The sequence below is a fragment of the Hemitrygon akajei genome, chromosome 14 (genome assembly GCF_048418815.1).
Source record: "Hemitrygon akajei chromosome 14, sHemAka1.3, whole genome shotgun sequence".
NCBI lineage: Eukaryota > Metazoa > Chordata > Chondrichthyes > Myliobatiformes > Dasyatidae > Hemitrygon > Hemitrygon akajei.
Genome location: NC_133137.1, coordinates 97,996,331 through 98,020,007, shown reverse-complemented (window position 1 = coordinate 98,020,007; position 23,677 = coordinate 97,996,331). Strand labels below are relative to the sequence as shown.

General features: G+C 40.8%; 1 protein-coding gene across 4 annotated transcripts in view; it reads right to left on the bottom strand.

The window, feature by feature from the left end:
• fbxo18 (F-box DNA helicase 1) overlaps nucleotides 1-23,677 on the bottom strand; it is a 96,561-nt gene that overhangs the window by 53,637 nt on the left and 19,247 nt on the right. For all 4 annotated transcript variants that reach the window (XR_012101464.1, XM_073066753.1, XM_073066754.1 and 1 more), the window contains exons 6-8: nucleotides 20,375-20,565; nucleotides 19,467-19,559; nucleotides 16,010-16,107 (exon numbers count right to left, since the gene is read on the bottom strand). Coding sequence is in view for 3 of the 4 variants with exons in the window: in XM_073066753.1 (XP_072922854.1) it covers nucleotides 16,010-16,107; nucleotides 19,467-19,559; nucleotides 20,375-20,565 (382 nt within the window). In the remaining variant the exon portion in view is untranslated. The remainder of the gene's footprint in view (nucleotides 1-16,009; nucleotides 16,108-19,466; nucleotides 19,560-20,374; nucleotides 20,566-23,677) is intronic.

Genomic DNA, 23,677 nt, shown 5'->3' with positions numbered 1-23,677 from the left:
AGGAAGATTAACAACATTAGTGAAACATTAAGATCTTGACCAAAGAATTAAAGATCTATGTTTCAATATACTATTGAGAATCAACTTGATTAGTGTTATTGAAAATTGGCAGGTCAGCTTTATTTTTAAAAAAAGTACTCTCCTAAACTTTTTTTAATTTAATTTAATACTCAAATGCGGACTCAGTTGGCACTTATAAATGTCAGCTTAAAACTTATTTACTTAGCCTTGCTAGGAATGAACATCTTTTTGTTTTTTATTTTTATTCTACTGCACAGCACTTTACAAAAGGAAAAAGTTATTTATTTTATTTGACATATACAGTACATTTACACATTAGGAATTTGCTGTGGAGTGTTGGTGCAACATGCAACAGAAAAAACCAACCACCAAACAAAAGAGAATAATATAAAATAAAATAATATAAAATTAAAGTGTAGAGGGTTTCAAGATGGCAGCACAGTGAAGTCTGTTTTGCTGAGCTCAGCACTGCAGCACTGATAATTTCATATATAAACCTACCCGTTTCAACTTTTTTGTAAATGCTCAAGTGTCTGATTTAATGACGTGAACATTGATGAGTATTTTTTTGAGCTGCTTCAACACCATGCCATCGAAAGGTACTAAAAAGGCAGCCAAGATAGGCTGCACAGAGCGCTCACCTGGGGCTGAGGAGCTAGCTGCTGCTAGCTATGCTAACACGTTGGACCCTACTTTTTGTCAAGTAATTCAGGAAGTAACAGAGAACATATCCAAACTGATGGATGAGAAGCTGGCTCTCTAACACTCTAAAAACACACATTGGAGCTTAAAAACCTTGAAACAAGAAAGACCAAAGCCGAGGGCCGAGTCTCCGCAGTAGAAACTGTAACTGAGCAGGCCCAAAGCTGCATTCGGGCACTAGAAAAGCAAGTTCAAAGCCTGTCTGACTGTGTCGATGATCTTGAGAACAGAGATAGGAGAAAGAATATATGAATCATCAGTCGACTTGAAGGTACAGAAGGCAGCCAACCAGCGAAGTCTTTTAAGGGCTGGCTGTCTAACTTCTTTGATTTGGAAGCCAAGGCTGGATGCCTTAAAGTAGAAAGAGCTCACCGTACGCTGGCGCCAAAACCAGGACCAGACCAATGCCCTTGACCAGTCCTCATCTGGTTCCATAATTTTGGTGATAAGCAAAGAGTGATGGAGTCTTCGAGGCGCCGCAGGACTGATGCCCAGGCTTTAATATACGAGGGATCCAGCCTTATGTTTTTTCAAGATTTTTTGGCAGCCGTTATTCAGAAGCTTAAGGAATTTGACCAGGTAAAGATGTGGCTGAGAGAATACGGAATCCAGTACTTTATGCTATACCCAGTGCGCTGAAAATCACCTACAATGGGATCACCAAGATATTTGATTCTCCTGGCAAAGCTAAAACTTTTGTGGACACGTTGGGCTAAAGAAGGTATACAGTATGTTGTGTAGCCCTGGTTATGGACGATAACATGCTTGATGGTCGCTTTATTTTACCTTTTCGTTACTCAATGGCAAGATATCTTATAGGATGGGTAACGTGCTTGTTTTGATTAATACAGTTTCATTATTTGTTTAAATTCGCGGTGCTGCTCCAGCCTGAAGGAGCTTAAACATGACGGTAACAAATCGGTGGATTGATTAATTATGCCCTGTTTTCATTTTTGACTATGTTAAATGCCATATTGGCAGTGGGGCAGAATATGGGGTGGTAGAAGGTTCAGATCTCCCCTTTAAGTGTGGGGTAAGTCCTCTTGTTCAGCACTGTTGGTGCTTTGTTTTTGTGAGTGTTTTTTTATTTACTTATTGCTGCTCAGCTGACCTTAAGTCGGGTTTCTTCTCCTCCGGAGTCAAATGATTGTTATAAAGGGTTATGACCAGTAATATATTAAAATTGTACACTTGGAACATTAAGGGGAGTCATTCACCAATCAAGAGAAATAAAGCAAGAGTGGATTTGATCAAGTCTATTTTTCATCTTTTAATACCAGGAGTTAGGGGGGTGGCCATTTTAATTAGGAAGAACTTACCTTCTAAGTTATTAGACTGCATTAAGGATAAGTATGAGAGATTTGTGATTGTTAAGCCTTCAATATATGGAGAGGAATATGGTATTCTCAATGTTTACTGCCCTCCAGATCATCCTCTCAAATTCCTAACGATGCTTTTTCCAAACTTCACATACAAAATGCTGGTGGAACGCAACAGGCCAGGCAGCATCTATAGGGAGAAGCACTGTTGACGTTTCAGGCCAAGACCCTTCGTCAGTTTTCCAAACCTACAAGCTTTTCAATACAAAACATTATTGTAGGTGGGGATTTTAATTGTCTCATGGACCCATTGATGGACAGAGTGCCTAGTGGTTCCCCCATTGCTCTCCTCACAGTCCAAACAAGTCATGGGCTTAAGTAGAGAACTAGGACTTGTGGATATCTGGAGGTTGTTACATCCCTCAGACAAAGACTTCACATTTTTTTCTAATCCACACAAGTGCTACACCAGAATAGACTTTTTTCTAACCCCCAAAACACTCCTAGATTTAGTTGTATCCTGCACAATTGGAAATATCGCTATTTCTGACCTTGCAGCAGTATATTTAAGTATTAAGCCCAAAGATAATTCAGCACGATCTAGACATTGGAGGCCGAATCCTTTTATTCTAAAAGATAATAAATTTATAGACTACTTTACTTCCGAATTCAAAATTTTCTTATCTATTAATTCCAAATCAGCTAGTAGTCCATCGATGCTCTGGGAAACTACTAAGGCCTATGCAAGGGGATTAATTATCTCCTACTCCGCTAGTAAGAAGCGACAAGCTGCGGAACAGCAGTGCCTAGTGGAAGCAAGGCTTGCAGCAGCTGAGAAGGATTATATTAATAAGCCTTCTGCAGCCAAGTTACAGAATACCACAGCTCTACGCTGTACACTAAACTCTTTACTTGCACAAGCAGCCAAAAGAATACTGACATTTGCTAAATGACGATTGTTTGAACATAGTGAAAAACCAGGTAGGTATTTAGCTTATTTAGCTAGAAAGAAAAATGCCTCTCAGACTATTGCTTCAATTAGGGATGGGACAGGAGCCCTTACTAGTAATTCTAAAATGATTAATGTTGTGTTTAAGGATTTTTATTCTAAACTGTATCAATCTGAGCAATGTAATGATGGACAATCTATGATGGAGTCCTTTTTCAGGAATTTAGATCTCCCAGGCATTTCTTCTGAACAAGAGTCCCTCCTCAATGCTCCATTGTCTATACATGAGATACAGGAAGCTGTGAGACAGCTCCAAAGTGGGAAGGCCCCTGGTCCTGATGGACTCACCAGTGAATTCTATAATGAGTTCACAGGGTTATTATCAGAGCCTATGCTAAACATGTTCAATCATGCATTTAATTGTGGTCTCCTCCCACCATCATTGAGAGAAACTAGTATCTCCCCAATTCTTAAGAAAATAACGAATCCTGAAGATTGTGCCTCCTACAGGCCTATTTCAGTGTTAAATGCTGACTTTAAAATCTTAGCTAAAACCTTAGTGTTGCGATTAGAAACTGTGTTACCTTTTATCATAAAAGAGGATCAAACGGGTTTTATAAAAGGCCATAGATCATCTAACAATATCAGAAGATTATTTAATGTGATTCAGGCACGTCAGCAACAGGCAGTGGATGGCTTGGTGGTTTCCTTAGATGCAGAAAAGGCCTTTGATCGTGCCGAATGGCCATTTTGTTTTTTCACTTTAGAACAATTTGGTTTGGGCAATGATTTTATTAAATGGGTGAAGGTACTTTATAATGACCCTTTGGCTGCGATTCTCACTAACGGTATTAGGTTGGATAATTTTATTATTCTGAGGGGCAGCCAGCAGGGCTGCCCTTTATCACCACTACTTTTCACACTGGTGATCGAGCCATTGGCTGAGGCTATTCGGCAAGACCTCAAAATATCTGTTCCAGACATAGGACTAAAGTCACATAAAGTTACACTGTTATGTGGATGATGTTCCTAATTTTCTTATCAAACCCTGCTATATCAGTGGACCATCTTATACAATGTATCAATTCATTTAGCGCCTTTTCAGGTTATAAAATCAACTTTACTAAATCAGAGGCTATGACTCTGGGGAATCTGCCGCAGGTACCTGACACTCAGGGTGTTTTCCCCAATAAATGGTCGCAGACAGGTTTTGTTTACTTACGCATATTTATCACACCTATGTTTGATCAATTGTTCAAAGCTAATTTTACACAGTTATTTGACAAAATCAAACAGGATCATTAGTGATGGAGCACTCTTCCCATTTCTTGGCTTGGCTGAATATTCTTGCTCAAAATGAACATTCTTCCTCGTCTGCTCTACCCAATACGAATGATTCCAGACATTTTTACCCAACAAATACTTAAAAAAATAAATGGCTGGTTTGTTTCTTTCATCTGGAACAAAAAAAAACCCTGTATTAAAATATCTAAGTTACAGCTTTCCAGTAGTCTGGATTTTCCAGACATCAAAAAATATCAATTAAGTTCCTTTTTATCTTATGTGGTTGACGGGGTTTGCAGGGACCCCTCCTCAATTTGGCTAGACATTGAAGCTTCACAAGCAAAATGCCCTCTTATTAATTTGCTTTTCCTCAATAAGATGAAACTAGTTAAGGAATATTGTCGCAATCCAATAACAATTTATACAGTCAGGGCTTGGAGGGCAGTGCGACAAATTGAGGGCAACACAGCAAAAATATCACCCTTCACTCCAATAACCGGCAGTCCAGGTTTTCAGCCTGGCATTTAAACTTTGGATTTCTAAGAGTATTTTCCATCTAGGAGATTTATTTGATGAAGGAACGATGATGTCTTTTAGTCAAATAGTACAGAAATTTAACATACCCAACAAGGATCTTTTTCGTTTCTTTCAGATAAGAGATTATATACAGGAAAAAAATATATAATTGTTAACTGATTTCTATAGTTCTGACATAGAGGGTGTTTTGTTCTAAGGGTGAAGTCTCCATTAATACTTTTTACAGCATCCTGAGGGAATGTTCTTGTGGAGAGGCTGAGCAGCTGGGAAGGGTCTGGGAGGGTGAGCTGGGAGTAGAAATAACAGCTGAAACATGGGAAGACATCTGTGATAATGCAAAGAAGATTTCAGTTTGTAATAGAACTAAAGCATTGCAACTCAAAATTCTGCATAGAGCCCATCTGACTCCAGATCGTCTCTCGAAATGTAAGACGGGGGTTTCTCCAATGTGTTCTAAATGTAGAGTAAATACTGGAACTTTCACCCACTGTTTTTGGACTTGTCCCAAAATTTAGGCATACTGGTGTGATATTTTGGGTGAAATGGAAAAGATTCTGAAGATGGAGCTTGAACTGGACTTTTCTCTTAGGCTTCCCCAGCAGTTGTATTATTAATGCACATCAGAAAAAACTTTTTAACGTCCTGACTTTTTGTGCGAGGAAGAACATTTTACTTTGTTGGATATCCGTTAAGGCCCCTGGACTTTTTGGTTGGCATAAATTAATCATGGAATACATTCCTTTGGACTTTTTGACATGTATGGTACTCTCAAAAACAAATAATTTTCATGAAACATGGCAACCTTTTCTGTAATATACAGATGTAAACCTGTCTGCTATACTAATAAGGGCTTTTGTATAGGATGTTGTGGTGATGTCTATATTTTGATGGAAGTGTTTTGATAACTGATATCTGTGAGGGGAAGAAATGTAAATGTAAGTGTATCTGGAAATTGTAAGTTTTGTTACGCTGAGCAAAAAAAAATTTAAAAATTAAAGTGTAGATATGGAATCAAATGTGCATAAATACATTAAAACCAGCATGTATCTACAATGTAAACAGCATTAGAAAAAGTGGCTTAAAGTGCTTCCGTTGCAGTGACGGGCTGGGGAGAGCTAACTAGGATGGTTGATCAGATTAACTGCCCGGCGGACGAAACCTTTAAGATGGAGTGAAGTTTTGTTTTAATAGCCCTATGGTCAGATTTGTGATGGAAAACTGGCCATGAGACAGATCAGTTTATAAATAAACACAGTAACACAAGATACTGCATTCCCCCAGTTCCCATCCTTTTCACCTCATACTTCAACACCTTCTTGGGAGCTTCTTTCCAGAGACCCTCTTTTATGCATATGTTGATGGGATGCTGCTGTCTCTATCAATGCCATCGTGTATTATGCACCCCTAATTGCCTCAATCAGGACGCAGCTACGGACTGACAACATTGGTGGGAAGGAGTCGGCAAAACAGGGTAAAAGAAAGAGCAGATTTGCTTCCCCAAGAACCTTACTGAACCAACAATCTGAATTATATATTTTGGATTATTAAAGTTTTTCTTTAATATTCCAGTAACAGATTTATTTATTACATGTACATCAAAAGACACAATGAAATGTGCCATCTGCCTTAGCACACAACACACCCAAGGACGTGATGGGGGCAAGCTGCAAGTGTTGCCCCACATTCCTGCACTGATACAGTGTGCTCACGATGTTCAGCAAAACAACACAATCAGCAACAACAAGCCCCTTACCACTCTCCCATTTACCCACCTACCAACACACACAGACTCCAGTCCTTGGCTACGGACACTCAGCCATCTGTCCCCCAGACTTTTGCCTTCTACTTCCAGACTCGCCAAGCTCCAGACCTTAACTTTCAAGATTTATTTGGCTACACTTAATTTATATTTGGATTCAAACCCTCTCTGGTACAATGAACTAGGCTGTGCCGCCACTGTGTAAAGACTTCAATATGTTTGAGGCCGAGTTCAGTTTTTAGAACTAAATATTCTGAAAAGTCTTCAGTACACACATCTTTTTCTTATGTTGATTCACTGATCTTTATTGCAAAGCAGTTGGAGTTTAAGAATGTAAGAAATAGGAACAGGAGTAGGCCAGCTGGCCCGTCGAGCCTGCTCTGCCATTCAATAAGATCATGGCTGATCTGGCCATGGACTCATCTCCACCTACCTGCCTTTTCCCCGACAACCCTTAATTCCCTTATTATGCAAAAATCTATCAAACCTTGTCTTAAATATATTTAGTAAAGTAGCCTTCACTGCTTCATTGGGCAGAGAATTCCACAGATTCACCACTCTCGGGGAAAAGCAGTTCCTCATCTTTGTCCTAAATCTACTTCCCCGAATCTTGAGGCTGTGTCTCCTCTTACCCTACCAGTGGAAACAACTTTCCTGCCTCTATCTTATCTATCCCTTTCATAATTTTATGTTTCTACAAGACCTCCTCTCATTCTTCTGAATTCCAGTGAGTACAGTCCCAGGTGGCACAATCCGTCCTCATAGTCTACCCCCCTCATCTCTGGAATCAACCTGGTGAACCTTCTCTGCAGTGCCTCCAAAGCCAGTAAATCCTTCCTCACATAAGGAGACCAGAATTGCATGCAGTATTCCAGATATGGCAGTACTCCCTACTTAAAAATAGGGAGGTTTAGTTATAGCTGTACTGAGTGTTGGTGTGAGACCAAATCTGGAATACTGTGCAGTTTTGATCCCCTAATTCCAAATAAAATGTAGTAACAATGGAGGAAGTCTGAAGGAGTTTCGCCAAGCTAGTTCCTGGGATAAAAGGGATACCCTATCAAGAGGCTCAATAGTTAGGCCTGTATTCCTTCAAAATTAGTGGGGACTTCCGGTAAGATGGCGATTGTTTAGTCACTTAAAACTTTCACTCTGTTTCATTTCTTACCTCTGCACTTTTTATCTCTTTTTTTACTTCAGTTTGTTAATTTTTTTTGCTTTCTTACCTGCCTGCGAATATGCCTATCCTACAATGGCCACAAAGTTGCCTAAATCTGGGAAAAAAGAAGTCTCTACGTCTGCGACTGCTGAGATTGTCTCCGTTTTGGAACAGCATCGACAAGAGAGTGTATCTGAACTTAGGTCTGAATATAAGTCTTCTTTCAGTTCGTTGGAGTCAAAATTGGATCAAATTAACGCTAGAGTGGACAATCATGCCGAATGTCTATCTCATATCGAATTAACTTCTGAAGATTTAAAACGCCGTGTTCAGCAGCTGGAAGCCGTCTGTTCCAATTTGACTGAGCAAAACACCAAGTTAACTTCCAAGGTAACTGATCTTGAAAACCGAAGTAGGCGTTATAATCTACGAATTCTCAGTTTGCCAGAGGCTATCGAAAGGGGATCTCCTGTCAAATTTTTTCTTCTTTACTCTGTGAGATTTTTGGGAAGCAAATCCTTACGACACCACCCGAATTAGACAGAGCGCACCGTACATTTCTGGCTCTAGGCCATGTCCAGTTATTCTCTGTTTTCATCGATATCAGGTGAAAAATCTTCTGATCATCGAAGCACACCAGAGGGAAAAACTGGATTTCCGGGGTCACTCCATCCGTATCATTGAAGATTATGCTCAAGTTTTGAAGATGTGCGCCGAGTATAAAGATGTTATGAAAGAGTTTTACAATTGTGGACTCAGACCCTCTCTGCGTAACCCAGCCCATCTCCAAATAACTCTTAATACTGGGGAGCACAAATGGTTTAAGTCAGTTACGGAGGCTCAGAAGTTTATTGAAGGTCTCCCAACCATTTTGACTACATCAGACTCGGTCTGATTTTTTAAAAAAATGGCCGATAAGTACTTGCTAAAAATTTTTTTCTTTTTTCTGTTTGTTTTTCTCTGTTTTCTTTTTAAATCACTGTATTTTTTCATAGTTTCTCACGTGTAGACTATTCTGGATTATTATTTTGAACTAAGTTTAAAATTTTTTGATGGTATTATTTCTCTTTATTTATAACTTTGATTTGTAGTGCATAAGTTCTCTAGTTTCTGTATTATTAGTTAAATGGAGCTTATGATTATGTTACAAAACTGGAAGTTGGATTTTGGGGTGTGTTTTCTTTTCAAAGAGCTTGCTCCTTTTTTTGGCAGTTATCTTGTTTTGGGATCTGAGGGAAGGGTGGTTTCTCTAGTGCCAACATTATTCATTGAATTTTTTGTTATTTTTTGTTATTCAGGACGTTTTTCTGTCCTGATCCTTTTGACTTATACTTTTGCTCCAGAACTGGTATTTGAATGTTTGATCTTGTTTATGCCTACTACTCTCTATGTTCTCTTAAATGACAATGGTTATTTCATTGAATTTTATAAGCTGGAATGTAAAGGGATTGAACCATCCTGTTAACAGAAGGAAGGTGTTTTCACATCTTAAGCAACTCAAAGCTAACATTGCTTTTTTGTAAGAAACCCATTTTCAAAGTTTTGACAATTCTTGTCTTATGTCAAGGTGGGTGGGTCAGCACTTCTACTATTCTTCCTTCCCGGCTAAAGCCAGGGGGGGTTTCTACCCTCATTAATCAAAATGTTCCTTTTGAGCTCCACAATTAGGTATCTGATACAAATGGTCGTTTTATTATTGTCTCTGAAAAATTGTATAATACAAGGGTAGTACTGGCTAACCTGTATGCTCCTAATTCAGATGATGTGAACTTTTTTGAACATTTTTTCTCTTTATTGCCTGATTTGAATTTATATTCTCTTATATTGGGCAGTGACTTCAATTGTTGGTTAGATCCAGTTTTGGATCGATCGTCCTCTGCTCCTAGATTATCTAGTAAATCTGCTTTATCTATTCATTCTTTCCTTTCTAACTATGGTATCTCTGATGTGTGGCATTTTTTTCCAACCTACTGAGAGAGATTAGTCCTTTTTTCCCCCACATGTCCACCATACTTGTACTAGAATTGATTATTTTTTAATGGATAACCAGCTGATTTCATCTGCTTGCTCTTGTGATTGTCAGAGTATATTGATTTCGGATCATGCTCCAGTTAAATAAACATTGGCGATTTAATCCGACTTTGTTATCGTATAATGATTTTGTAAAATTTATGAAGGACCAGATAACTTTTTTCTTAAACACTAATACGCCATCTGAAATCTCATCCCAGGTTGTCTAGGATGCTATGAAAGCATATTTGAGGGGTCAAATAATTTCTTATACAGTGAATCTCAAAAGAAAGACCCATTCAGAGCGATTAGATTTGATCAGTCAGATTAAAGTAATAGACCAACTATATGCCCAGACTAAAAATCCTGAACTGTACAAGAAGCGAGTAGAACTTCAAACTAAGTTTGACCTTATCTCCACTCAACCAGTTGAACATCAACTTCTTGATAGCAAGAGCCGATTTTATATTCATGGTGATAAATCTGGCAAGGTTATAGTTAACCAATTGAGACACTCTAAAGCTAAACAACATTACAAAAATTCGAATGGGAAATGGGAATATTACTTTGAATCATTCTGAAATTAATGATACATTTAAGAGTTATTATTCTCGACTTTATACCTCCCAATCTTTAAATAATATTTCTGTTGACCATTTTTTAAATAGTTTGAATATTCCTTCGCTCTCCTCTGACTTTATAACAAAACTCAATGACCCTTTATCACTAGAAGAAATATCCTCTGCCATTTCTGCACTGCAGTCGGGCAAATCTCCTAGACTTGATGGATTCTCTGCAGAATTTTATAAATCATTTTCCTTTCTCAGTTATTTTTAGTTGTATCTGATTTGTTCAAACATGGTAAATTGCCACCATCATTTAATGAGGTATGTATTATTCTCTTAGCTAAAAAAAGGTAAAGATCCAACAGAGTGTTCTTCGTATAGGCCGACTTCTTTGTTAAATGTTGATATTAAAATTTTGGCTAAAGTTTTGGCTCATAGATTGGAGAACTTTGTACCTATTATTTCTGAAGACCAAACTGTTTTTATTAAAAATCATCTTCCCTTTTATAATATACAGCATTTATTTAATATCTTATATTCACCCTCAATTCGGACTCCTGAATGCGTTATTTCTCTTGATGCAGAGAAAGTGTTTGATCATGTGGAGTGGAATTACCCTTTTGTGATTTTACAAAAAATTTGATCTCAGACAAAGTTTTATTTCATGGATTAAATTGTTATACTTATGTCCCACTGCTTCTGTTTTGACTAACTCTCAGCAATCCCAGTCTTTTAGCCTTAAACATGGCACCCGACAAGGATGCCCTTTAAGTCCCTTACTTTTTGGTTTGGCTATAGAGCCACTGGCGATTGCGTTTCAAAGTTGTTCTGAATTGATGGGGATTTGGAGGGGAGGTGTTGAGCATAAAGTCTCTCTTTATGCTGACGATCTTTTACTTTTTGTATCAAATCTGTCCACTTCCTTACCCCCAATGTTTTTACTTCTTGAGCAATTCAGCCAGCTTTCTGGTTGTAAACTTAATTTACATAAGAGTAAACTCTTCCCAGTTAACAGGGAAGCACAAGCATTAGTATTTCATGACCTCCCTTTTAAAGTAGTTAATAATCAATTTACTTACCTTGGTATTACGGTAGCAAGGAACTTCAAGAATCTTTTCTGAGAAAACTTTGCTAATTTTTAAATTCTACAAAACAGAGTTTGACACAACGGTCACCCTTATCTATGACTCTGTTAGGTAGAATTAATATTCCTAAAATGTATATCCTTCCTAAATTTTTATACTTATTTCAGTCTATACCAACTTTTATTTCTAAAGCTTTTTTTGACTCGTTAGATTCTATCATTTTGTCCTATCTATGGAAGGGCAAAAGTACTACACTTAATAAAGCTTACCTTCAAAAATCTAAAAAAGGGGTATGGCTTTGCCTAACTTCTGTTTATATTATTGGGCAGCCAATATTCGCTGTCTTACTTTTTGGTCCTTTTTTCATAATCAGTCTGATTGTCCAAAATGGGTGGCAAAGGAGTTGAACTCTACTAAGGATATCTGTATTTCTGCACTTATCACTTGCCTAGACTAATTGTTAATCCTCTTATTAGACAGACTCTGAGAATATGGGCTCAGTTTAGAAAATTTAATGGCCTTCATGGTTTCTCTCTCTCCAGTCCTGTCTTACATAAACATCTTTTTCTACCTTCTATGCAAGACTCAACATTTCATGATTGGTATAGAAAGGGCATTAAGTGCTTTGAAGATCTTTCTCATAGATAATCGTTTTGCAACTTTTCAACAACTGTCTGCAAAGTTTAATCTACCTAATACCCATTTCTTTAGATACCTTCAAATTAGACATTTCATCAACCCTTTATCATTTAATTTTCCTGAGATGCCCGAGGAAAACGTTGTAGACCTGTTTTTCTGTAATAATCCATTGGGTAAAGGGTTAATATCCTTTGTTCGTGATAAATTCGTGACCTTGAGGCGTGCCCCCCTTTGAAAAAATTAGAACTGCTTGGGAGCATGATTTAAATATTTTTTTATCTGATGCGGTCTGGGATTCAATTCTTAAGTCAGTTAATTCAACCTCTTTATGTGCTCATATTGAGAAATATACCTGATATAATCATTATATATACCTGAACTATAATCACTATGTATTAGCTATTTACTATACTATGTAATCACTTCTAGGTACCGAATATTAATATGTATTATTTTACTGGGCACATTTTGTTCAATGTGTTGTTTTCACTAGATACTTTGTACTCTCTTAGCTGCATATTATGGCACTTACAGTACACCTGTTTAGCTAGCAGCACTATTAGCTGCGATGTACCCCATGTATTACACTCAGCCTTTGTTTAGTACGAGATAACGGTGGCGGACAGGATGCTGCGAGCAGGAATGTACTGGGAGGGAGGTTGTCTGGAAAACATAATCTTGGCCACGAATAAGGCCCCAATGCGAACGGGTGAAAAACAATGGTGACGTACCGCGGGCTAGGCAAAAGCGATTAATTAATTCATATATAGATGATATGCAACTAAAAATTGATTGGGTATGCTGATGAAACCGAAATGTAACTGAGATAAGAAATTACTATAAAGAATGCTGTACACCGGAGCTCGGTGGGCTTTCGGTGACAAGTTCGTTGATTGCCTCAGCCTTTGTTTGCAAATAAAGGTTTACTTTTCTTGAAGAATTGTCTGAGTCTCCAAGTCATGTCAAGTAACCACGACACGCACCACTGTCTTTTACAGTTTAAGGTTGTACATAGGGCTCACATGTTTAAAATTCAAAGTGACTGAGACTGGGAGGTGAAAGGTGTAGATGACAAAGTGATGAAGATGTTGAGGTTTAATAGGAAACAAAGTTGGAGCACAGAACCCTACAGGGGAGGTTGGGAGAGAGGAGAGGAATGGACACTCGTCAGAGTACGTCTATGATGGGCTGATTATGTGGGTGATGGAGGGGAAAGAATCAAGGTGTTTAGAGAGAACAGAGGGAGCACAGGAAGAAGTGGGTAGATCAAGAGACGGGACAAATGGGGAGCATGTTATCTGATAGTGAAGAATTTACAATTCATGTTGTTGGTCACAGATTACCCAAGCAGAGTAATGAGGTGTATTTGCTCCAGTTTGCATTTTTCCTCATCCAGGCTTAGGATAACGTGGGAATGGGAAGGTGGCAAATGGGAGTTTGAGATGTCCCTAGTAGACAGAGCACAAACACAGAGCAAAATGGCCACCCAGTCCCTGAATACATCTCTGAACTATTACCATAAAGTCATTTGAAAGTTAAAGAGATTGCAGGATGAGGGAATGGAATCAGTTTAAATATCACTTCTGTAGCTCCTTCCTGATGGCAGCAATGAGAAGAGCGCGTGTCCTGGGTGATGAGGGTCTTCATGTTGAATGCACCTTTTAGAGGGATTGCCTTTTGAAGGTGTCTTTGATGCTGGCGAGGCTGCTGCCCACGCAGAGCTGGCTGAGCTAACAACTTTCTACAGCTTTTTCTGATTCTGTGCAGTGGCCCCTCCATACCAGATAGTGAGGCAACCAACTAGAATATTGTCCACAGTATATCTGTAGAAATGTATGAGTGCCTTTGGTGGCAGACCAATTTTCCTCAAATTCCTAATGAAACAGAGCCACTGTCATGTCTCCTTTGTAATTGCATCAATATGCTGGGCCCAGGATAGTTCACCCTTTCCACTTCTGATCCCTCAATGAGGACTGGCATGTGCTCCCTCGACTTTCCCTTTCTGAAGTCCTCATTCAATTCTTACAGACACTGAGTGCAAGGTTGTTGCCGCGACAACACTCAACCAGCTGACCTATTTCACTCCTGTATGCCCCCTTGATACCATCTGAAATAATGAGAACAATAATAGTGTTGTCGGCAAATTTACAGATGGCATTTAAGCTGTGCCCAGCCACACAATCATGGGTGGGGAGCAAGTACAACAGTGGGCCAAGCACACATAAGAGCAGGGCAGAGGGTGGGCAGCTGGGGGGGGGGGGGGGGGGGGGAGGGAAGGAGGAGGGAAAACAGAAGGTATGAATTTGAGAGGAGGGCGGCTGGAAGGTGAACGGGGATGAAACAAGCATGGAGAAGAGTAAGTACACAAAATAAGGAAAAGTCAGATGAGACTGATAAGATAGAAATAAATAAGGACAGAAGCATGGTATTATAATGCTATTACAGCACCAGTGAGCCAGGTTCAATTTCATTGCTATCTGAAAGGAAATTGTACATTTTCTGACCGCATGAGTTTCCACCAGGTGCTCCAGTTTCCTCCCGTATTACAGATGTACGGGTTTGTTGGTTAATTGGTCACATGGGTGTAATTGGACAGCGTGGGCTCATTGAAGTGTGGAAATGTACTTGTAGTAACAAAACGGCATTTTTGTCTGTAACAAGATGGAACCTGTATTGTAACAGAGTGCTTTGTTAATAGTGTTCATGCAGCATTTTGCTGATGTTCCCTGCAGAAAGACAAGTGGATTCAGTTACTGGAAAAATGCCAAGTACACTGATTCAGCAGATGAACAGAATGCAGCCTGTCCTTGAACTGAGGCACAGGGAGCTGCACTTGTGTTTAATTGTGTGACTATGCCATACGTTTCCTTGAAGCTGACACCGGCTCTTGTGCGGTGCTAGACTTCCCTTGCAGCAAGTAAAATAAACGTGCTTATGATTGAGCCACTCTGAGTTAATTGTTGTTTGTTACAAGGTACAAAAAAAAGGTGCTCGTCAGCAGGAAGTGCCTGTTGATGTGCTGTATCTCAAAATCAGGGTCCCCAACCTGGGGTCCATGGACCCCTTGTCCAAGTCATAAAAAATTTGGGAAACCTTGCTCTAAATAAAACAGGAAACAAAATGCAATGTGTTGCTGGGTGCATGACAATGTATAGAGCTGGTATGGTGCTAGGCTCTCAAGGCCCCAGCTACCCATGTTCAATCCTGATTCTTCAGTGCCATCCACTTGGAGTTTACACTTCTTTCCAATGATCATACTGGATGCTCCACCACCCTCCCAACTCCCAAAGACACATGGGCAGCTTCATACTGTAAATTATCCCTTTCTGTGTGTAAGTGGGAGAAAGGACAAAACCAGAGTCGAGGGGTGTAGAAGTGAAAAGAAGTTCCAAGCTAAAGGCTGAGGTTTGACTGATTTAAGCACAGGGCCAGATTGAAAAGGTCAGGATGTCAGGGCCTGAGGCAAGGGACGAGCCAGTGTTCAGTCCGCTGCCCCTGAACTGCACTGAACTGAGGCTGTGGCAGGCAACCAGCTGGTTCCTGGACCACCTGCAATATACAGGCTTCGTGGCTGAGGGCTCACTTTCAAGAACATTAAATTCTGAATATTTGCTTCCTTTTTATTGTTTGTATGTTTTTTTTTGCACATTGGGTGCTTGATGGTCTTTTTTATTAAACTGGGTTCTACTTGGTTCCTTTGTTTTTGTGGCTGCCTGTAAGAAGGCAAATTTCAAGGTTCTATATAGTACACATACTTCCATAATAAATGTACTTTGAGCTTTGAGAATAAGGAGAGGGGGAATTGGGATTGATAGAAGCTGGCACAGACCAGATGGACTTCCACATTGCCTTCAACTGAAGAATAGGCCTCATACTTGGGAAATTAAGCAGAGTTGACGGAGGGGTGGGGTGGGGAAGTGGGTGCTCGTAGGCTCCTGTTTCAGCTTCACAATCTTTTTTATTTAAAAAAATAATTTACCTGCAAGTCCCATTATTTTTATCACACCATCTGGGAGGGTTTCATGATTCAGCACACGCTCCAGCTCAGGACTCAGATATACATTATCCCTCTCAAGCCTATTTTTAAAAACAAAGTTAGGAAAATAGTGAGTACCCAATGTACTGTACATAAAACCAATGAGTAATAGGCAAAGTATAACAAAAAGTAATAATTTTACAAATGTAAATTCATAGTAAAGTGCTAAACTTGCATAGCTGTTTTATGTTCTGACCTGGAGCAATCTACACATATAAAAGATAGATAAAGGAGATAAGCCAATGTCAGAGAGTAAAGGAGCAGAGTGATAAATGGCACCGAATTTGCCCACAAAGATGGAGTGGAATGACAAAGGAGGCCATTTAAACATGTGCTTTTTGTCACTTGTACATTAAACATACAGTGAAATGTGTTGCTTGCATCAATGACCAACCTGTCCGAGAATGTGTTGTGGTCAAGTGATGCCATGCTTCTCCCCAAAACTCACTAACCTAACCCATACGTTTTTGGAATGTTGGAGGAAACCCACATGGAAACGGGGAGAACGAACAGACTCATTACAGAGGCTGGTAGAATTGGACCTGGGTCGCTGGCACTGGAGCCACGTTTTGCTAACTGCTACGCTATACCATGCTGCCCCATTGAGGATTGAGAATGATGATGAAAATAACCTGCACTTCTGTCGAGTTTTTAAATTTAAATGTTACAGGATTGCTTTTAAGCCTTTCATACGGAATCATACAAAGAGATAAAAGAAGAGAAGACCAAAATTGTGGACAGTAAGTTCGCAGAGTGCAGTACACAGCATAAGAACAGATCCTTCAGCCCATGATGTCTTTGCCAACCTAATTGCAAACATAAACTGCACATCTGCCACACATGATCTATATCCCTCCACCCCTACCTCTTCACATGCTTCTTAAAAGTTGAGATGACTTTAAATAGCTCCTTAAAGAGGCAGAGAGGATGGAAATGGAATTACTGAGCTTTGGGTCTTGGCATCAGAAGCAGAGCTGCCAATGAGTGAAATAAAACACTATGGAAGAACACTAAGGCTTTACAAGGCATTGGGTAGACTACATTTGGAGTACTGTGAGCAGTTTTAGCCCCATAGCTAAGAAAGGATGAGCTGGCATTGGAGAGGGTCCAGAGGAGATTCACGAGAATTAATACAGGAATGAATAGGTTAATGTATGAGGAGCGTTTGATGTTTCCTGGCCTGTACTGACTGGAGTTTAGAAGAATGAGAGGAGATATCATTGAAACCTATCAATTTTGAAAGGCCTAGATGGAGTGGATATGGAGAGAATGTTTCCAGTAGTGGGGGAATCTAGTACTAGAGGGCATATCCTCAGAATAGAAGAATGCCCCTTCAGAATCAATAGGTTTCAATAGGTACATTTAATGTCAAAGGAATGTACAGCCTGAAATTCTTTTTCTTCACAGACATCCATGGAAACAGAGAAGTGCCCCAAAGAATGAATGACAGTTAAAACATTATAACCCCAAACCTCCCCCAACCCCCTCCCATGTAGAAGCAGCAACACCACCCCCACCAGCAAAAAAAAAGCATCAGCACCCTCCACCAAGCACTCAAGCATGCAAAAAAGCATCAATAAAGGCACAGATTTGTAGTACCCCAAAAACTACTAATTTACCCAATAATTTGACATCTACAGGCTCTCTCTCTCCCCCAATAAGGGAAAAAGAGGTGTCACCATTTCACAGTGAGAGGGGTGACATAACAAACAACTTGATGATTTATGTTAAAAGTCTGTTGTGTTGCTTTCTCTGAGCTCTGTGCCCAAAGAGTCGGCAACAAACAGGCACTGCTCTCCGGACACACAACCCCCAGCGGCTAACCCGCTGCTCCTGATGCTCCATGTTTTGTCACGACACTTCAGTTAGGGGCACCGGCCTAGAAGCAGCACATCCCCAGAGCCACACAAACCCAGAACCCTGAAGGCGCACTCATCCTTCAGTCCGTGGTGAATTGGAACTTCTTTAGTAAAAGGATAGTGAAACTGTGGAATTCATTGCCACAGATGGCTGTGGAAGCCAAGTCAATGAGTATATTTAAAGCTGAGTCTGACAGGTTCTTGATTAGTAATGCTGTCAAAATTACGGTGAGAAGGCAGAATGGGGTTGAGAGAGGAAATAAATCAGCTGTGATTGACTGGTGGAGTGAAGTCAGTGCGCTGAATGATCTAATTCTACTCCTATGTTTCATGGTCAAAGGGAGCTGCGAGGGTAGGGGTGGTTATGGAGCTGGGGAGTTGCAAGGTCACCTAAAAATAGGTTTACAATATTAAAACTGAGGTGTTGCAGGACAAGAAGGAAATGTACCTCAGCAAGAAAAGGACTTAACACAAGTTGGATGGAGACAGCAGAGCCATGAACGTCCTCAAGGCTACAAAGAGTGAAAGTCAAGAGGCTGGCCAGCAGAGCAATGGAAAGGGCTATTAATGACGAAGGCAAGGGTGGGAGGACCACCAGCAAGAATGAACCATAGGTATTGTTGAACAGTGGTGTGGCAGTGAGGGGAAGTAACTTTGGAGATAAGATGGCCACTGTGAGTTAATTACAGCTCCAAAGCTGTGTAAGGTTGGTTCAGGTACCAGAGACAGAAAAGCAGCTAGTAGGTGGGAAAGAGGTTTCATCACTGGGGCCACGGACAATGCCTTTGGTCTTCTCAGTGTTCACATTGAAAGGAGGTTCTTGCTTATCCAGTAGCCTGATGTATTATATCTTAGGCAAAAACTTCAGCAGAAGAGTACAGACATCTGTAACATCAGTATCTTCATAACTCTCAAGAACGTTCTGGGAGGTGGGATTTGCATGGTTGGTACTTGACTTCACCCCACCCTGGAGAAAGATTCTTTCACGAAAGAGGTTGTAAATTTCAGTGACAAGCAGCCTGGTGTGTCTGTAGGAGGAAATGAATCAAATTTGCAAGCAATAAAGACTTGAATGTAGACATGATTCATCATGGCATTAAATATAAATTATTTTAAATAATCTTCTCCAAGGATCATCACCTTGCTGTGGTGGAGAGGCTTTGAGTTCCTGAAATCCTGAGAACAATGTCATCTGGAGCTTAGCTCCTCGTGGGATCACATGACAGCGAGGTCAAGGAGGAAGTTCTAGACAAAGACCCATGCAACCGAGGCCACAATGGTGGAGCTGGCAGAAGATGATGACAAGCCACAATGGCAGTGAAGGGAGAGGAAGGGGGCAGCAGCTTAGGGTCCCCAGTTGCCTTGCATTCCATATTACTGGACCCTGATCCTGATCTGTCAAGGATGGTCCAGCGACTGCCCATGCATTAATCTCTCCACATTAACCAAAGTCATGTACAGGCATTCTCCAATAACAGAATAACTCCTTGGGAGAACATCATACTTGACTTGAGTGATGACACTACTATTTAAAAATTCACCTGCTGGAGTCCGGAGAACAGACATGCTTCGGCTGCTTTCTGCAGACTGGATTCTCCCTCAAGTAGAGTGCGCAGAACAGATTATAATGGATCCTGAAACACATTTAGATTGGTAATGGTTTAGAATACAAAAGATTTTTTATTTCAACATTCATCACACCTCCCATCTGTGGAGTTGAGGATTGGGAGCAGTGTTATAGGGAGGAATTCCTTTTTCCAATTCTGATGAAGGGTCTGGACCTGAACAACTAATGACCTTGCTCTTTCCACACAAGGTGATGCACATTTGGTGGAATTAAAGGACATGCAACATCAGGGAAAATAAGCAACAAGACCTGGGGGCAGGGGGCGGTTCAACAGCATGCTGACTTGGTAATTTCCACATGGCCAGCTCTAGCCAACCACGTCTGTAAGTTTGCTGTGTCCAGCCATCAGAACCCCTGCACTAGCTACTCCTATCACCTGCTCATCAACTCCCTCTGGTGTCCCTCCTCCTTCCCTTTCTCTCGTGATCCATTCCCCTCTCCTATTAGATTCTTTCTTGTTCAGCCCTTTACCTTTTCTGTCTATCACCTCCCAGCTTCTCACTTCATTCCATCTCCCCAAACCACCTACCTTCCCCCTCAATTGGTTTCACCTATCACCTGCCAGCGTGTACTCCCAACCTCTCACCACCTTCATATTCAGGCTTCAGCCCTTCCTTTTCAGTCCGGTTGAAGGGTCTTAGCCTGAAACATCAACTGTTCATTCTTCTTTACAGATGGCGCCTGACCTGAGCTCACGTACCAGATGCTACCCAAGAACCTCCAGCACTTTTGTGCGCGTTGCTGTGGATTTCCAGCATCTGTAGAACCTCGTGTTTATCCCTGCACTAGTCATCAGAAGCCAGGGTGAAGCAATGACCCTACCTGTTGCTGATGCCGATGTCTTTTTCTCCAAGGGCAAAGAGTAACGTCGCAATGCAGTATAGGACTTCCATAAACTCTGTCGGTGGGAGAGTCGAACAAGGCTGCCCCAGAGAGGAAATAAGTGTCTGGATTTCTTGTACACTACTGGACAGGAGAACGATCACAGCCAGTATCGCCCATGTGCTTATAGTCTAAGTAACAAAAATTACAGAATTTATGAATTTCCTTCTTTATGATAGGTACCAGAGCATACTGTACATCTCAAACTGTGTTCTTGTTCCCTTATTTTCTAACCAGTTGGCTGAGGGGAGACCTCAAATAAGATTTTTATCTCTAACATGCAGTATGCCATGAAATTTGTTGTATTGTGGCAGCAGTTACAATTCAAGACATAAAAATTACTACAAGTCACAAAAAATAAGTAAGTAAATAGTGCAAAAGTGGAATAGTAAGGCAGCGTTCATGGACCAGAGGGGAAAAAGTTGTTTCCCAACGTTGAGGTCTTCCTGCCTCCTCCTCCCTGATGGTAGCAATGAGAAGATCCCTCAGATGGTGAGGGTCCTTAATGATGGATACCAGTTTCCTCCTTGATGGTGGCAGGGTTGTGCCTGTGATTGTGCTGGCTGAGTTGACATCCCTCGAAGCCTCTCAGTCCTGTACACCGGAGCCTCCATTCTAGGTGGTGATGCGCTCCACGGTACATCTGTTTAGATTTGCCAAAGTCGTCGGTGACATACCAAATCTCCTCAAACGTCAAATGAAGCATAGCCACCAGCATGCCTCCTTCATAATTGTATCAATATGTTGGGCCCAGGATAGATCCTCAGAGATGCTGATGCCCAGGAACATGAGGCTGCTCACCATTTTAGGCTGCTGATCCCTTGATGAGGACTGGTGTGTGTTCTCCAAATTTGCCCTTCCTGAAGTCCACAATCAGTTCTTTGGTCTTGGTGACTTTGTGTACAAGTTTGTAATTGGAACACCTCTCAATCAACCAATCTCTTTTGCTCCTGTATGCCTCCTTGTCACCATCTGAGATTCTGCCACCAACAGTGGTGCCAGTGGCAAATTTTTAGATGCTATTTAAGCAATGCCTAGCCACATAACTCAAATGAGTAGAGAGAGGAGAACAGTGGGCTAAGCATGCATCCTTGAGGCGTGGCTGTGTTGATTGACTGTGCAGAGTGGCTCAATCAACACTGACTTATAGAAGTGTATAAGATCATGAGAGGATGCTTAAGTTAGTGCCAAAATGAAGCAACTGCAAATGCAGTCAAGAAATGTGCTGTATTTTAGAGAACAAAACAGTGCAAACCATCTCAAAGATTTTTTTTAAAGAGGTAAGTTTTACCAAGAACATAAGCAACACACAAAATGCTGGAGGAGGTCAGCGTGTCAGGGAACGCCTGTAGAATAAAATGTCAATGCTTCAGGTCCAGACCTTCATCTGGTGCAAGGTCATAGTTCATATGGACATTAAATGCCCCTAATTGATCTGCCTCTACCACCACACCAGGCATTGCATCCCATGTCCCTACCACTCTGTGTAATAACAAAATCTACCTCTGACATGCTCCTGTACTTTATTCCAATCACCTTAAAGTTATGTCCCCTTGTATTAGCCATTTCCACCTTGGAGAAAAAAGGTCTCTAGCTGTCCATTCTATTTGTGTCTCTTATCTTCTTATCCATCAAGTCACCTCCCAAAGAGAAAATCCCTAGTTCACTCAAACTATCCCAAGACATGCTCTCTAATCCAGGCAGCATTCCAGTATATTTCCTCTGGGGCCTCTCTACAGCTTCCACATCCTTACTATAATGAGGAAACTAGAACTGAAGACAATACGCCAAGTGTGGTCTAGCTAGACATTATCTGCAACATTATCTCATGACTCTTGAACTTAATCCCCTGACTAATGAATACAACACACATGACACGCCTTCTTAACTACTATCAGTTTGCATGGCAGCTTTGAGGGATCTCTGGACATGGATTCTAACATCCCTCTATTCCTCCATACTGCTAAGAATCTTGTCATATATCTTCTACTTTGCTTCCAAGTTTGTCCTTCCAAAGTGAATCACTTCACACTTTTCCGGATTGAAGTCCATCTGCCACTTCCCAGCCCAGCTCTGCATCCTGTCAATGTTCCATTGGAACCTACAAAGACCTTCCACATTGTCCAAAACAAAATCAGAAGGAAGTATGTTTTCACAGCCTCTTCATTGAAATACAGTATATAAAATTCTTACAGGGCTTGACAAGGAGGTGGAGGTCCCTTGAGCCAGGGATCACAGTCTCAGAACCTGAGGTCAGCCAAACAGGACAAGCGGAGAGAAGAAACTTGTTCATCACAAGGGTTGCAAATCTCTGGAATGCTCTACCCAAGAGGCTCAGGCAATTGAGTACCCGAAATGGAGAGAATGCTTTTATACTAAATGAACCACGATGTAGTATAGATAATGATGTATCATTAGCTAACCTGCAACTGTCTAAACCTGGCTGTTTGGGTGACAATCCATCATGGTGTGTCTGCATACATTTTTTAATCTTGTTTTTAACCATCTAATGAGCAGTGGGTATAATATTTTAATAGATGAGGCACTATATATCTCGCAACCATAATAAAACTACCCAACTGTGAGGGTTAGTACAAGGGGGTAATGCTGGGGTGAAGGTTCAGCCATACTGAAATTTGAAAGAGGCCTACAAAGGTCGAATGGCCGACTGCTGGTTCGCTTTCTCATGTTCTGGTTAGTCTATCCTTTCTGATTAGCCTCAACTATCCAGTAATGAGCTTTAAAATTCTTTTTGATTGCCAAGGGGCTTGAGGATGTCCTAATGTTTGTTAAGTAGTCACAGGTTTGCTTATTGCCTCTCAGACAGACTGGGTGGTGAGAGTCAATCATTATTGCCTGGATGAGGTACTTTTCATTGGGCCCAGAAATCCTGTCACATCTATTTTTACATTCGCATGTGAGAAAAATGCACACCAGTATCCCAGGCTTGCTCTTTCTTTGTACAAACTTCATTACTGTTGAGTTTCTGTGGGAGTGGAAACACCCTGAGATCCGCGCAATACGACCAACCCTTATACCAGCCACTGAGCTCAGTGCTAAAATCCTCTGTGCATTTTGGCCTGAACCTCCAACTCTCCCATCAGCCCAACTTCCCATCCCGATGATGTCCCAGTTGCATTTCCCTTTCATCCACCATGACTGAGTGCCACCTTGTCCCCCAGATCTGAATCAGGCCTCTGACTTCCAGTCCTAGGCAAGAGAATTTTATTTCTATTTGCTCCA